We start from the raw sequence: 17,148 nt of genomic DNA on the forward strand, positions 1-17,148 counted from the left end.
GGCGGAGCTTGCGTAGCCTCCCGGACCCCGGCGCGCACCGCCCCCCGCCCCCAGCCCCTGGCCATCGAGCGTCTCCGTGGACACGCACTTCCTGCGAGGCCTCCGTGCGCACCTTGGCCGAGCCGAACCGAGCCGAGCCCTGTCCTTCCAGGCTGTTCGCAATGGTGGATGAGCTGGTGCTGCTGCTGCACGCGCTCCTGATGCGGCACCGCGCCCTGACCATCGAGAACAGCCAGCTCATGGAACAGCTGCGGCTGCTGGTGTGCGAGAGGGCCAGCCTGCTGCGCCAGGTACGTCCGCCGAGCTGCCCGGTGCCCTTCCCCGAAACGTTTAATGGCGAGAGCTCCCGGCTCCCCGAGTTTATCGTGCAGACAGCGTCTTACATGCTCGTGAACGAGAACCGATTCTGCAACGACGCCATGAAGGTGGCATTCCTAATCAGTCTCCTCACCGGGGAAGCCGAGGAGTGGGTGGTGCCCTACATCGAGATGGATAGCCCCATCCTAGGTGATTACCGAGCCTTCCTCGATGAGATGAAACAGTGCTTTGGCTGGGATGACGACGAAGACGACGACGACGAGGACGAAGAGGATAATTACTAGGCCCTCGGGCCTCGGGGGGAGGGCCCTGCACGCCGTCACCCCCTCCCCGCAGCCCTCACCCCGCCAGGAGCCACTGCTCTCCCCCTTGCCCTCCGGTCCCCTTCCCTACCCGCGCCCGTCTGCTCTTTCTTCATTTCTCCGTAGTGCTTGTCTTTGTTCCAGGAATAGTGCTCCAGTTACCTGCTGCTGGGGTTGGGGCTGGAGCCTCACTCACTCGGAAGTGCTTGGAAGTGTCATCTACCCTGGCCATCCCGGGGATCCCTCCCCTGCTAATCTGAACTGTGTCCTGAACCCCAGCTATTGGCCAGGCCCCTGTTACAAACTGCGCAGACCACCCATAGCCCTGCTGCTGCCACCTGCCCTGCTGCCAGGCTTACATCTGCCCAGAGAACTATGCTGCCACTTCACATCCACTCACCACATCCCACCTACAGACTACCGCCTTTCGAGATCAGGACCAACCTGGAAAATGCCAGAGTTGGCTCTGCCTCTTCGGACATTGATTTGGACAGCTCACCAACCCCTGAAGAGGCCAATCATTCAGCCTGGTTAGTTTTCTACCTACTCCGAGTGTCCTCCCCTGCCATACCAGATTGCTGCAGGGGCGCGGTGTGCCTGACAGCCAAATTGTTGATATTTCTTTTTTCCTATGCACTGGTTTTACACAGCTGTCATTTTTCTTTCAAAATTGCAGCAGTCCCACAGATGTATGCATTTGGACAAATAGTACTAAAAACAAAACAAACAAGCACTCAGCCCAGCTCCTCAATACTACCTGGAAAAAGCATTGGCATTATTTTCAATAAATATCAAGCACTAAAAAACGAAATGACTGTCTTTTAATAGTTAAGTGCTATCACTGACCTCTAGAACTGTCACTGTGACTACCGTTATTCCCATGGAAATCAGGGAATACAACCAATCCTAGGAATCCCTGCTGTCAACTCCAGGCTGCTGGGGACAGCTACCTCAGGGCTTTGTCAGGGTTCTGATGCTTCCTTCACCAACGCATTTCTTAAAGCCCTGGCAAAGGGTGTGTTCTCTGGGTCCTCCAGGGTGGCATGGGTAAGGGTTGGCTGAGCAGATGGCAAAGAGGGCAGTATTAATAATTAGACCATAACAACAGGCATAAACCAGGACATATATATGTATTGCTCCTAATTCTCTGAGCTTTTGGATTCCTTAATATTGTGCCAGGGAAGTTCTGCCCCTTAATCCTTATTGCCTATATGCAGCTGTTGAGTTCAGGCTCCAGAGAGCCAACATAGTACATTGTCACTTTCAAACTCCAAATAGCCAACATGTCACTTACAGGTGCTCTAGCTAACATTAAGTCCCAGATCCTGGGCAAGTGCATCCATAAAGATATACCCTGATCTTAACAAACATTTCATCCTCCTTGGGCAGACATCCTTAGAATTTCCACTCATAGATGTGTCCCAGATTCCTCCCTATGGAAATTAGCAAGATGCTTGGTTATCTCTTAAATCAGACTTTGTACTGCTATCTGGGGGCTATGCTGAGATCTCTGGGCCTGGAGGGTTCAGAGCAGTGAAGGGGGTGGCTGCTGAGAAGAAACTGCATACCTGTGTGAGGCCATTGCCCCAGGTTAAGTCATTGAAATGTTTAATGCAGAGCAGCTTGGTTGGGGATTTGACAGGACTACCTCTTAGAAAGGTTTAGGAGGATGTGAGGGGTTCAGAGTTCTCATTTATATCTGTCCAGATGTCCTCCCTCATTGTACCATGTCTGGAGCCAACTTCACTTTATAACCTTTAATTAATTTAGATAACACATTTCCTTACTGTTTAAGGCCTTTTGAGGCAAGATATTTCATTTGTACTGGTAAACCTCAGTGTTGATTAAATGAGATATGGGGCTTCATATTAATCACCTGATAGGTGTGGATTATATGAGATCATACCCATGCAGCATTTAGAACTTTCCCTGCTACATGGTGAGCACTCAGTAAACCATGGGCTGTTACTCCTGGGCCTGGGGACAGAATTCTCAGGAAGCAAGTCTCTGGCTCTGAGCGTGGCTTTAGTAGGAAAATGTCAGCGTAAAGAGGAGCAGAGCAGGTTCAGCGATAATGGAAATGAGAGCATGATAAGACCCCATTTACTTTTTGAAGTCTTATATGAAGCAAGAAACAAAGCTGTTTACGTGGTGAACAGGCAAAGTTCAGGGTAGGAATTATATCTCACACCTAGGATAGCTGTTTCTGGAGGGTGGGGACAGGGGTGAGTATGACTTAATAAAAGAGGCCAAGGCTTGGGTGGAAATGAGATCTGGGGCTCTTCGGGGAGCTGCTGCCTCCAAATCTGAATCAAGGAGACACCTGGTTATTTAGAATTCACTGATCACTTCTCCTAGTCTCCTTGGAAAATATACAAAAACCCTTGGAATAGAGAGAGTTTATATTTGAGACATAATATGTGTGAGGCCAGATAATTACACTTTCTTCCTGACTAGAAAGGCCTTGAATTGGGGATAAATGGGGAAAAGTGAGCAAGATCTAAAAGGTAAAGGATCCAGTGAGACTAAAAATCATTTATTCTAAACTGATTATGGCCCAGTTATGCTGAGTGGAGTTATATCATTGAATAAAATGTCATCTCTGCCTTCATAGTTAGTCCAGTCTGCTACTTTTACTGTGCCTTGGGCCAGAACTTCGATGATTAGTTACAGGAAAGGGCCAGGAAGAGAATCTGGGCTGTGATTAGATCTAGGAATGACCTTTCTGGGGTGGAAGTTGAGGACATATGAGTATGTGTTCTGTGGAGGAAGGGAGGGTCAGTAAGGATGCCATGCCGAGGCAGCATCTGAATGGCATCTGGGAGAACTAGGCCAAGGAGCTTCTGTGATCTGAAATGTACATTTCCTGAGTATGTGTGCATGTGCACATGAGCTTGCTGTGACCCTGTATGTGTGTGCTGTGTGTGTGTGTGTGTATGTGTTAGGTGATGTCCTTCATGCATCATGGACGAACAGGTTATGCTGTGAGATGCAGAAAAGGAAAGTGTGAGATTCTGGTTACTCTGGGGACAGATTCTGCAACAAAAGTGCAGATATTGGCAAGGGCTCCATCACCCAGGGAGGAATTCCTGATAATGGCATAAAGCATTGCAAAAAAGAAGGAAGAAGTAGAAGTATGTCTAAGGATGGAAGCGCCACTTCTATCAAAACTATTAAAAATAGGTAGGAATGCTGAACAAATATGAACTTCAGACTCCTGAATTCTCATTTTGGGTATAATAGACTTGAAATGGCCACTGAAATTATACTATCAATGAAATGAAATTAGTCATATTAGAGGTCATAATCATTTAATCATATTAAATATACCAATATATCTTTGGACTTTTCTATTCATTTGAATAGATAAGCACTGCCATCTATTAAGTCCGTGTTGCTGTATCCTGCAGAATGGTATATAAAGCTAGAGGTACTTTATGCACATGTATATTTGATTATTTTCTGCTATTAAAATATAGCTAAAACCTCAGTAATTTGGAAGTAGGCAGATTAGAGGGAGAAGTCTTGTTGAAATTAGTGGGATATTTGCATTTTTAAAAATATGCTTAAATTTTTTTCTTTCTTTTTTTTTTTTTTTAATGGAGTCTCGCTCTGTCGCCCCCAGGCTGGAGTGCAGTGGCACTATCTCGGCTCACTGCAACCTCTGTCTCCTGGGTTCAAACGATTCTCCTGCCTCAGCCTCCCGAGTAGCTGGGATTACAAGCACCCGCCACAACGCCTGGCTAATTTTTGTGTTTTTAGTAGAGACTGGGTTTCGCCAGTAGAGTGACCTCGAACTCCTGACTTCATGATTCACCCGCCTCGGCCTCCCAAAGTGCCAGGATTACAGGTGTGAGCCACCACACCCGGCCTCTAGGTTCTTAAATTGAGTAAAGCAAAGCTAATAAAACTGTATTAATTCAAGATCGTGAGAATGTTTTCCTTGATGGTAAGGGTGGGATAATTGTATGAAGAATATTTATTATTTGCTTTGATTTATGGATTTTGCTAAGTCATGGTTTAGTGTCTGGCAGCAGTTTGCATTACTGAATAGCTCAAGTATATTCCCTACAGTCTTAGACCACTTAGTTCTAAAGGTAAGTACAATGGTATCCTTTGACAGTGCTGGTAACCCCTTATCTCCCTTAATGAAAATCTGATCATCTACCTTGCATTTTTTTCTCTTGCCTAAAATGCCTGTTAGAATGTGTTCCTTTGTCTTCAAATGTTCCATTGTCCACAAAATGTTCTATTTTTTAAAATTTTGTTTTGTTTTATTTTTGAGAGGGAGTCTCACTCTGTTGCCCGGGCTGGAGTGCAGTGGCACAATTTTGGCTCACTGCAACCTCCACCTCCCGGGTTCAAGCGTTTATCCTGCCTCAGCCTCCTGAGTACCTGGGATTACAGGTGCCGCCACTATGCCCAGCTAATTTTTTGTATTTTTAGTGGAGACGGGGTTTCACCATGTTGGCCAGACTGGTCTCAGACTCCTGACCTCGTGATACACCCACCTCGGCCTCCCAAAGTGCTGGGATTACAGGTGTGAGCCACCACGCCGGCCTAGTGTCTTTTATTTATTTATTTTTATTATTATTTTTTTAACCCTGGGATAGATTGAAGCAATTGCTTGCTTGAAGGAATTATGAACACCATAGCAGGTTTGTTCATGGAGCAAAAACCCTTCCATGGATGAGTTGCGAGGAGGAGTGGTGTATTAATCCCATCTCCCAAGAAACACTTGAGACTGGGTAATTTACAGAGAAAAGAGGTTTAATTGCCTCATGGTTCCTCAGGCCGTACAGGAAGCATGATGACTTCTGGGGAGGCCTCAGGAAACTTCCAATCATGGGGTAAGGCTAAGGGGAAGCAGCATGTCTTACATGGTGGAGCAGGAGGAAGACAGAATGAGGGAGTAGGTGCTACACACTTATTAAATAACCAAATCTTGTGAGAATTCACTCATTATGCAGTACCAAGGGGGATGATATGAAGCCATTCATGAGAAACTGACCCCATGATCCAATCGTCTCCCACCAGACCTCACCTCCAGCATTGGGGTTACAATTCAACATGTGATTTGGGTCGGGACATGGAACCAAACCATATAAAATGGAGAGGTGCTGAAAAGGGTGTTTCAGAATAAGTAGATATAGCAACATTGGTGTACCTCCCTTTTTCCCCTCAGAGGCTGGTATCTGACATATGGTCAGTGATACATTGTATTTCTTATTATTCTATCCACAAAATTTACACACCTCCACTCCCCTCTCTAAATGACCAAGGATTTCATCAGCAAAATTGCAATAATGTAATTCTTACATTTTAGCCAAAGTTCCTATACAGTCAGTGTAATTGAACTGACCAGTCAGTTCAGAATCAGTCAGTTAAAGATATAAAACTGTTGCCGGGGCTATTTTTATATGCCCCACTTTAAAGCTTCAGATTTAAAACAAGTAACATCAGTAAAAAGAAAGTAAAGGGATTTATATTTCAATGGTAACTAAAGTCATTATGATGTTTCAGATTTATGTGTTCTCTAGACACAGATAGTTGCACTGCCATATAGGATTTTTATAAACTGCTTATTTGAATGTACACAATAAAAATTTTAACATATACAAAAGTAGAGAGAATACTATCATGAACCCCCACAGACTCATCTCCTGGATTAAAAAATTATCAGCATTTTTGCTTTATCCCTTACATTTCTTGCAATTTTTATGGCATACTTTGAAACCAATCCCAGATATCACTTCAGTTCACCCTTCAATACTTCAGTATGTTTCTCTAACAGATAAGGCCTTAAAAAACATAATCCACCATATCATTAACAGACCTACTAAAATTAACAGTCTCCTTAATATTTAATATTCAATTGAGTCAAATATCCCCAGTGTCCTAAAAATGTCTTTAATTGTCTGCTTGAATTACTTTCCTTAAAATGTCAGCACATTGCATTTGGTCTATATATCTCTTAACCTTCTTTTAATTAATAACAGTTCCTCCCACTCTTTTTTTTCTTGGCAATTTATTCTTTGAGGAAACCTGGTTATTTGTCTATAAAATTTCCTATATTCTGGATTTGCTTTATTTTCATATCCTTCCCCAATTTTCTCTTGGGTTGTTAGTGTTACTCTCTCAATTTTTTAGAAGCTCTTTATTTATTAGTGATCTGTGATATATGTCGCAAATATTTATGCTCAGTTTGTCGTTTGCCTATTTACTTTATGATAATTCAGGCTGTTGAGAAAATATTTAGTATATTTTCCTTTTTTTCCACTCTCCTCCCATCTCTGCACTCCCCAATTTAATTGCTTATATCATTTCTGTTAGTGTTTATGCCTTTAAATAGTCCAGACACCGCTATTATTTTTCAGATATGAATCATACATTTTTATTTAGCCATGAAAGATGAGAAATACAATACACTAATACTCTTTATCAAGTTTATAAGTGACATCATTATGTTATAACATTTATATCATAACATTTATATGATATAAATGTTATATCATAACATTTATATCATAACATTTATATGATATAAATGTTATATCATAACATTTTTCCTGTGACCATAATCTTCCCATTTGTTTTAATATAGCAGATAAATGGGTTAAATAATTACTATTCTGTCCATATTTTCAACTTACCTCTTTATGTTAGTAATTTTTTTGCTGTTCTTTTTAGTTGTTTCTTAGGAATAAAAAAACAACTGGGGATTATTTACCCTGAGCTTTTTGGGGTGAATGACAGTTTCATTATGTGTAGAGTTTGTGGATCCCCCTTTCTTATTTCTCCACTATTTGTTAGCATTGAATGGTATTTTGTAGAAGTCTGAGACCACTCTGATATTTTCCTCTCATATTGTTGAGAGTTCTACTTAGTTCTCAGAGAATTTTTCTTGATATTTGCATAGAATATATCTCAGTGTTATTCACTCTTTGTCATTTTTTCTGAAACCCAGTGTCACTGTCTGTTATGTAGAATCAAAGCTTATTTCATTTATGCAAAGCTTTCCTTATTTTGTGAGTATATATAATACATGCTAACATGTACTTATGTTTACTCTCCTTTACCTGCCCTCCATACTTTAAAATTTCCCAGACTTTTAAATGTTTTCTTTATTTCCATTTCATTCTGCTTACTTTTCTCCATCTTGTTCTCTATGTCCTTTACAATGTTTTCAGCATTAATTGTCAATCTTTGCATTGCTTTCAGTTTGGCTTTCATTTCTGTGATAATTTTATTTGCTCTTCTTCCGCTTCTTTGACAAGTGCTTCCGGGTCATGTTTAGCTTCTATTGACTTCTACATATTCCTGAATCTCATAACTCTGATTTGTTATCTTCTTGTTTAGCTGTGATTCCTTCATATTAAAAAATTGGTTCAAGACCAGCCTGGCCAACCTGATGAAACCCCGTCTCTACTAAAAATACAAAAAAATTAGACGGGCATGGTGGCACGTGCCTGTAATCCCAGCTACTTGGGAGGCTGAGGCAGGAGAATTGCTTGAACCCAGGAGGCGGAGGTTGCAGTGAGCCAAGATCATGCCACTATACTCCAGCTTGGGCGACAGAGCAAGACTCCGTCTCCAAAAAAAAAAAAAAAAAAAATTGATGGTGATATGATATGATATGATGGTCATATGATAGGTCACATCTGTTTCTTGGCAATATTTTTCTAGGGAGTGCTATTTGCTGTTTTGTTTTTGTTTTTGTTTTTTGTTTTTCTGTCCTTCTCCCTCTATGGCAGTGTTCCTGAAAACCTTTTGGGATCTTATTTACTTTCTAGTAATGCCACTCTTCTGCAGTAAGGATAATTATAAGGCAGCCTCTTTTAGTCCTGTGTCAACAGAATTTTTCTGGTAGAAATAACTTAATGCTGGTGGCTTCTACATTACATACTTCTTGTTTGCCAGGGAGGAGCTAGGTCTGAAAACACTCTCCCTCCTTTTTTAACAAATCACAGTCATTTCAATAGCACTCTCCTGTTTTCATCATACCTGGATGTACCTAGAAGATTTCTGACATTATTTTCAGAAGCAACAGTCTGTTCTTACTGTTCTAGCCCCTGCTGCTCAGTAGTTTTGATGTCTGAATAACCTTAGATAGTCTATGTTCCAGGAAAGTGTTAAGCTAACTTATGATTGGGACTGAATAAGACTCAACTCTGTGGATAGGAGAAACTAAAAACTAAATAACAAAATATTAATGGCTTAGAGTACTTTTTCACTACTGTTATGTGTGTGTATGTGTGTATTTTTAAAAAATAAGATAATAATTTTACTATTAATTTTTGGAATAACTTTTTATCGCCCTGTGTAGCAAGAGGACAAGTGGAAGGATTTTAGTCATCTGTGGAGAAGATGAGCCACATATGTAGGAGACTTGATCAACATGTATATGGGATACCTAAATTTGTGATTCATTGGAATAAAAAGTGGAGGGGGCTGAAATTAGCATCAGAAAATGGACCTTAGAAGAGATAGACAAGCATATATGGAAAGATTGGTTTGTTGTGAGCTGAGAATGGATTGTTCCTTGCACAAAGTCTGAGTTCAATTAGAATGGGTTTGGTGACCAGAAGGACTTTGATCCCTGTCCTGGCGTTGCCATAGGCTCACTCTGGAAACCATAGACAACTGAGTTGATTTATCTGATTCTAAACTTCTGCACATATATCATGGGAATAATTATATCTCAGAAATAATGTAAGAAAAAAATCTAACTAATATCTTGTTTGGTAGTAAGTAAGTGTTAGCCCTGTTCTTCTTTTCCTTAGTAGATATTACTTAGCAAAATAAGAACGTAAGATTGACTTTTATGATAGACTTGCGTGTCCTGATAGAAAGACACTAATATTGGGGGACTTGGAATGTCATAGGAGAAAAGGTGGTCAACACAATAAAATATACAGAGGGACATTCACAAGAATAGATGCTAAATATTAATGAACATATGAAGAACATTTGACACATAACTTATTTTCATATTCATTTTCTTGATACAAGTTGGTGAGGAGATATTGTATTCATATTTTACACGTTGCAATATTTAGACTCAGCAATGCTCAGGGGCTTGTTTGTGATAGAAAATGACAGAAACTGGGCCAGGAATTCCTACCACAAGTCCAGTGCTCAGTTTGAAACACAATTTCATGTTGCTTTTGAAAATGCCTTGTGCAAATTATTCATCTCCTTTGGGCCTTCGTTTCCTCATTTGTAATGTGAAGTATTTTCATTAGCAGACCATTGCAGGTCTTTCTTGCCTTTAACAACATTAGGGCCTTTAGAATGAGTATCTGGCGCTGTCCTTCCAACTCTGTGATTCTCTGATTCCATCCTCATTTTTCACCATTACTGTTGTACTGGCAAGAACCAGTATGAGATTTTTTTTTTTTTTTTTTTTTTTTGAGACGGAGTCTTGCTCTGTCGCCCGGGCTGGAGTGCAGTGGAAGAACCAGTATGAGATTTGAGGAAAAAGACTACTCTTTTTTAAAAAAATTGTTTACATATAATCCACATGCCATACAATTTACCCTTTTATGTGTATAATTCAGTATTTTTAGTATATTCACAAAGTTGTGCTACCATCACCACTATCCAATTCCAGAACTTTTCATCATACCAAAAATAAACTGTACCCATTAGTTACTCCTCATTGTTCCATCTCCCTCCCTGCCCCTATAACTCTCTAGTCCTTGGACACTACTAATCTCATTTCTGTTTCTATGGGTTTGCCTATTCTGGACATTTTATATAAATAGAATCATACAATACATGTTCTTTCTTTCACCTTAGCATATTTTCAAGCTTTACTGATGTTGCAGCATATATCAGTACTTCAATCCTTTTCATGGCTGAATTATTTTCCATTGTATGGATACACTTTTCATTACCTGTTCATCATTTGATGGACATTTGGTTTGTTTCCAATTTTTGGCTGTTATGAATACTGCTGCCATGACAATCCTTGTATAAATTTTTGTTTCAACACCTGTTTTCAATTATATTTGGTATATCTATAGGAATGGAATTGCTCAGTCATATGTAATTTTTTTATTTAATTTTTTGAGGGGCCGGGCGCGGTGGCTCAAGCCTGTAATCCCAGCACTTTGGGAGGCCGAGACGGGCGGATCACGAGGTCAGGAGATCGAGACCATCCTGGCTAACATGGTGAAACCCCGTCTCTACTAAAAATACAAAAACTTAGCCGGGCGAGGTGGCAGGCGCCTGTAGTCCCAGCTACTCGGGAGGCTGAGGCAGGAGAATGGCGTGAACCCGGGAGGCGGAGCTTGCAGTGAGCTGAGATCCGGCCACTGCACTCCAGCCTGGGTGACAGAGCGAGACTCTGTCTCAAAAAAAAAAAAAAAAAAAAAAATTTTTGAGGGATCTGCCAGATTGTTTCCCAAAGTAGCTGTACCATTTGCATCTTTACCAGTAGGGTACAGATTTTCTAGTGTTTCCACTTTCTCAGGAACACCTTTTATTGTCTGTTTTTTATTATAGTCATCCTAGTTGGTGTGATATGTTACATCATGATTTTTACTCACATTTCACTAATGTTTAATGATGGTGAGCATTTTGTCATGTGCTTATGGGACATTTGTATATCTTTTGTTGGAGAAATGCCTGTTTTTAAAAATTGGACTGTCTTTTCATTGTTGAGTTATAGGAGTTCCTTATATATTTTGGATACTAGACAATTATCAGATACATGATTTACAAATATTTTCTCCCATTAATCGATTGGCTTTACACATTCTTCATAGTATCCTTTGATGCACAAAAATGTTTAATTTTGATGTAGTCCAATTTATCTAGTTTTTCATTGATTGTGCTTTTCATGTCATATTTAAGAAACCATTGCCTAATCCAGGGTCACAACATTAACACCTATGTTTTCACAGATTTCATGTTTTACATTTATGTTTTCATGGTCCATAGAGTTTTACAGTTTTAGCTCTTACATGTAGGTCTTTGGTCCATTTTGAACTAATTTTCATATACAGTATGAGGTAGTAGTTCAACTTCATTCTTTTGTATACGGATATCTAGTTGTCCTGACAACATTTGTTGAAAAGACTATTATTTTCTCATTGAAGTCTCTTGGGACCCTTATTGAAAAGCAATTGACAAATGTATAGGTTTATTTTTGGAATATCAATTTTATTCTTTTAATTAATCTACATGTCTATCTTTATGACAGTATCAAACTGTCTTGTTCATAGTAGCTTTGCAGTAACTTTTGAAATTGAGGATTGTGAGTCTTCCAATTTTATTCTTTTTTCAAGATTGTTTTGGTTGTTTGGGGTCCCTTGCATTTTCATGTGAGTCTTATGATTGGATTCTCAGTTTCTTCAAAAGCTACATCTGGAATTTAATTGAGATTGCATAGAACCTGATCGATTTGGGGAGTGTTGCAGTCTTAACAACATTAAATCTTATAGTTGATGAACATGGATGTCTTTCTATCTAATTTAAGTATTGCATAATTTGTTTCATTGGTGTTTTGTTGATTTTATTATATGTTTTACATTTATTTTTGCTAAATGTTTTCTAAGTATTTTATCCTTTTTATATTATTCTAAGTGGAATTTTAAAAGTTTTGTTTTCAGATTATCCATTGTTTGTGCATAGAAATACAATTGATTTTTGTTTATTGATCTTAATCTTGCAGCCCTATTGAACTTATTAGATCTAGTAGTTTGTTTCGCGGATTGCTTAGGATTTTCTATATACAAGATTATGTCCTATACATGTAGAGATAGTTTTACTTCTTCCTTTCCGATCTGAACTACTTTTATTTCTTCCTCTTACCTAATTTTTCTAGCTAGACCTTAAAGTCCAATGTTGAATAGAAGTGGCGTGAGCAGTCTTGTTCATGATCTTAGAGGGAAAGGAGTCAGTCCTTCCATCATTAAGTATGAGGTTAGCTGTGCAGTTTTCATAGATGCTCTTTATCAATTGAGGAAATTCCCTCTACTCCTAGTTTATGGGGTTTTTTTTTTAATTATGAAAGGATGTTGGATTTTGTCCAGTGCTGTTTCTGTATCTATCGAGATAATCATATGGTTTCTGTTTTATATTCTGCTAATATGGAGTTATTACCTTGACTGGCTTTCAAATGTTGAATCAATCTTGACTTCCTAGAATAAATCACGCTTGTTCATGTTGTATAATACATTTTATCTGTTGCTAAATTTCTTTTGCACGTATTTTGTTAAGGATTTTTGTTTCTATTCATAAGGAGTAATTATATGTATTTTTTATTATGTCTTTGTCTGGTTTTGGTATGAGGGCAATACTGCCCTCCTATAATGAGTTGGGAACTTTTCCACACACATTAATTTGCACCTGCTTTGGTCACTTAACTGTAAATTCAGAAGTAACTGTGTCAGTTCATAGATGCCGTCTACATTTCTGTGCAGCTGCATAGTTAATTCCATGGATTTGTCCTAGTTATTAAAAATTTTCCTATGTATGGAAAATTATTTTGTTATTACCAATAAGTTTAACCATTAATAAATTTGGACATATTTTGTTTTATATTTGTGGAAGTATACATTTAAGTTTTTGGAAGAAGGTTTCCTTGATCAAAGGCTAAACACACATGCAATTTGTCAGATATTGCTAAAATACCTCCCATAGTGGTTTTGCCATTTTATACATCCACATAAATGGATAAGACTGCCTGTATTCTTATGCAATTTCCAAGATAAGGGCTATTTTGATTTTCTGACTATCTGATAGATTTTTTGAAATATCTCAGTGTAGTATTACTTTGTATTTCTCTTATTATGAGTGAAGTATTTTTCATATGTTCAGGGCCATTTGTGTTTCTTTTTCCATGAATTATCTGTTAATGTCTTTTGATCATTTATCTTGTTTTTAAATTATTATTTAAAAGCTCTTGTCTACCAGGAAAAAATAGTCTTTTGTTTTTGATATAACTTGCATAGATTTTCTCCCAATTTGCCATTTGTGTTTTATCCTTTTTATGACATGTGTATTTTCCAATTCAAAAGTTTTATTTGTTTTCATGCAGATAGATTTGTCAGTGCTCTCTTTTATTGCTTCTAGATTTTGAGTTATAGTTAGAAGACTTTCTCCACGTCTAGGTTATAAAGGAATGCCCCCAATGTTTTCTTTTAGTACTTCTATGGTCTCAGTTTTTTAACATTTATATCTCTCTTCTATTAGAAGTTTATTCTGGGGTATGATGTGAAGCAAGTATTCAATTAATTTTTTTCCAAAGAGCTATTGAGGTGTCCCAAGCCATACGTTAAACACTCATCGCATCTTCAATGTGATATGATTATCATATATACTAAATTACCATGAGTCCTTGTATTTATTTGTGTACTTTCTATTCAGTTAAATATTCTGTAGACCTTATTTATGTCATTACCTCACAATCTATAGAAACTTTAGAGTATGTTTTAATATCTGGTAGCGTTAGTCTTCCTTTTATTGTTGTTCTTTCTCAGGGTTCTTACATGTTTTGTTTTCTCTGTGAATTTTATAATTCACATGTTTAACATTAGAAAAAATAACTTATATTTGTTGAAATAGCCCTACATTTATATATTAATTTGGGGAGTATTGACATTATTATGAAGTTAATGTATGCTATCCAAGAACAATAAATGCCCTTTTAATTGTTCAAATTTAGTTTTGAGCCTCTCAGGAATGTTTTAATGTTTTCTTATATAGGTTTTAGATACTGTATTCCTAAGTAGCTTTTGACAGATTTATGTGTGTGTGTATGTGTCTGTATAATACTATTTTTGTGTGAAAATTTTAAATCATGCCAAAAACTTAATTTTCAAATGTTATTTAATTTTGACATTTATTGTCTTTGGTTTTCCAAATATTATATTATAGGCAAAAACTTCTAATTCTCATGCCTCCAATTGTTTTCTCTTGGTATGAAGTTATAATGGACATAGATGGACTATTTCCATTGTTTGTCTCCTTATTGACAATGTTCATAAAGAATCCCGAACAACATATCTATAAACACATACATTTATATTTGTGTATTTTGTGTGTGTTATATAATGTTACATTATGGCATTAAATTTTGTACAGCCTATTTTCAGCATCTGTGTAAAAAAGCTCGTGATTTTTTTAGATTTATTTAAGTGGCAAATAATAGATTTTCTAATACAATATCATCCCTGTAATTCCAGAATAAATCTCATTTTGTAATAATGGCTTGCTTTCTTTTTATTTTTAATGTTCAATTGGAATCTGCTTTGTATTATGATTTGAAAATTTTCTTCGATATTTATGAGATTGGTCTGTAGGTTTTTGTTTGTATAATTTTATTAGGTTTGTGATCAATATTATCCTTCCTTCATTAACAGAATGAAAGTTTTTCTTTTATTAGGCTCTGGAACAATTTAAGTGGCAGTGAGATTAAGCCATATCCTGTTTCAATTTAAAATCTCTATGAAGGCCAGGCACGGTGGCTCACGCCTCCTGTAATCCCAGCAGTTTGGGAGGCTGAGGTGGGTGGATCACCTGAGGTTAGGAGTTCGAAACCAGCCTGACCAACAGGTGAAACCCCATCTGTACTAAAAATACAAAAATTAGCCGGGCATGGTGGCAGACGCGTGTGGTCCTAGCTACCTGGGAGGCTGAGACTGGAGAATTGCTTGAACCCGGAAGGCAGAGGTTGCAGTGAGCTGAGATTGTACCACTGCACTCCAGCCTGGGCAACGGAGTGACAAAAAAAAGCAAAACAAAACAAACAAACAAAAAACTCTATGAAATAGTTGTTACAAAATTAGTACATCAAAATTCTCCAGTGAAAAATAATATGTGCTATTTCAGACTAATAAATAGTTTCATAAATGTTTTACTAAAAGTTTAGTAATAGTTAAGTGTGCTTAATATTTGATAATAGTTAATAAGTTAACAAAATATTCAATAAATAATTTGGTATTATATAATTTGACCTTCTCTTCAATCTCATAAACCTATTATTATACCCATTTGATGGACACGAAAACCAAGAGTCAGAAGAATAAAGTGGCTTCCCAAGCCATACACTTAATGAGCAGCAATATAGTAATTTAACTGGCTTTCATTAATTTCAGAACTGCCAGAATTTTTCCCTCCATAAGGACTTCCACATTCTCTTTCTCTGCCTGGGAAAATGTTCCCCACCTCTTTTTACCTAACTGACTCCAACATTCTTCTAATCTTATCTTAAATATAATTTTCCCATGGTAGCCTTATCTGGCCAATGCCCCACCCGCTCACCCCCTACCTCTGCTCCCAAAGGATACCTGTTATAAACTCTCAACAGGCTATACTTATTCATTGGAGCTTGTATTAAATAATCATTTATTTAGTTAGCTTATTTTTTCTGGGGGGTGTCCTATTAGAATCCAGGCTCCGTAAGGTTGCTTTCCTCATTCTCCATTGTATGCCTAATACCCAGAATGATGCTGAGCACCTAGTAGGCACTAGTAAATATTTGTTGTATAGATGAATAAATGAATGATTTTAAACAAACATTGTGGAAGAGGTTGCTGCATGAGATAGAGTCTGAAGCATATCAGAAAATTCAGGCCTCATTACCTCAATGGATAGGAAGGAGACTGGCATAAACATGCCCTAGGAAGGAAAATAGGCATTTCTGTGAAAGAAAGACAATGCAGAGCTCTGTTTGTAGGGTTTCAAGTACTTTATGAGGTATTGTCATTTCCTTCCCCTGCCGCCCGCCCCGCCGAGACGGAGTCTTGCCTGTCACCCAGGCTGGAGTGCAGTGGCGCAATCTCAGCTCACTGCAACCTCCGCCTCCCTAGTTCAAGCAATTCTGCCTCAGCCTCTCGAGTAGCTGGGATTACAGGCACCCGCCACCACACCTGGCTAATTTTTGTATTTTTAGTAGAGACAGGGTTTCACCATGTTGGCCAGGCTGGTCTCAAACTCCTGACCTCGTGATCTGCCCGCCTTGGCCTCCCCAAGTGCTGGGATTACAGGCATGAGGGACCGGTGCCCAGCCCTCTTTTCCTTTTTTAATTTATCAAAGAAAAGTAGTGAATAAGGACAGCTGGGAGTGGAAATTTTTCTTAAGTTTACCAAATGATGTACACAGCTTCTGCTCTCCATATCACTTCATTGCCAATGATAACATTAAATTCTTTGACTATGCTGGAGATTTTAGTATGTTTGAAAAACAAAAAATCATTATCATTGAAAACAGTGGATCCATGCTTCCTCCCCAAGGAAATTAGGAAATATCACTGATTTAAGTTTGAGGTTAAAAGGTACTTTTGGAGAAAGATAATGGGTTTAAAGAATCATGTCAACACAAGGACATGTCTATATGAGTATAGTAGTTTGACTATTTTGAAGTTATTTTTCTTCTTTTGTACCTTTTTATTTCCATACCCTTTTCTTTTTTGTCTGCATTTCATCCTTCCCTTGACTGATCAGCCAACAATGGAACAATTAAAGTAGTTTCTGTAAATTCACTCAGACTATATTTTCAGGTCTAAAATTTCTAAAG

The 17,148-nt window shown here is 38.3% G+C and overlaps 1 protein-coding gene across 1 annotated transcript; it reads left to right on the forward strand.

The window, feature by feature from the left end:
• The first annotated feature begins 52 nt into the window (after positions 1-52).
• LDOC1 (LDOC1 regulator of NFKB signaling) lies at positions 53-3,231 on the forward strand. Its single transcript, XM_005594733.5, has one exon. The coding sequence runs from the start codon at positions 162-164 to the stop codon at positions 600-602; it is 441 nt and encodes a 146-aa protein (XP_005594790.1). The 5' UTR covers positions 53-161; the 3' UTR covers positions 603-3,231.
• The last annotated feature ends 13,917 nt before the right edge of the window (positions 3,232-17,148 follow it).

Source organism: Macaca fascicularis, chromosome X, assembly GCF_037993035.2.
Source record: "Macaca fascicularis isolate 582-1 chromosome X, T2T-MFA8v1.1".
Classification (NCBI taxonomy): Eukaryota; Metazoa; Chordata; class Mammalia; order Primates; family Cercopithecidae; genus Macaca; species Macaca fascicularis.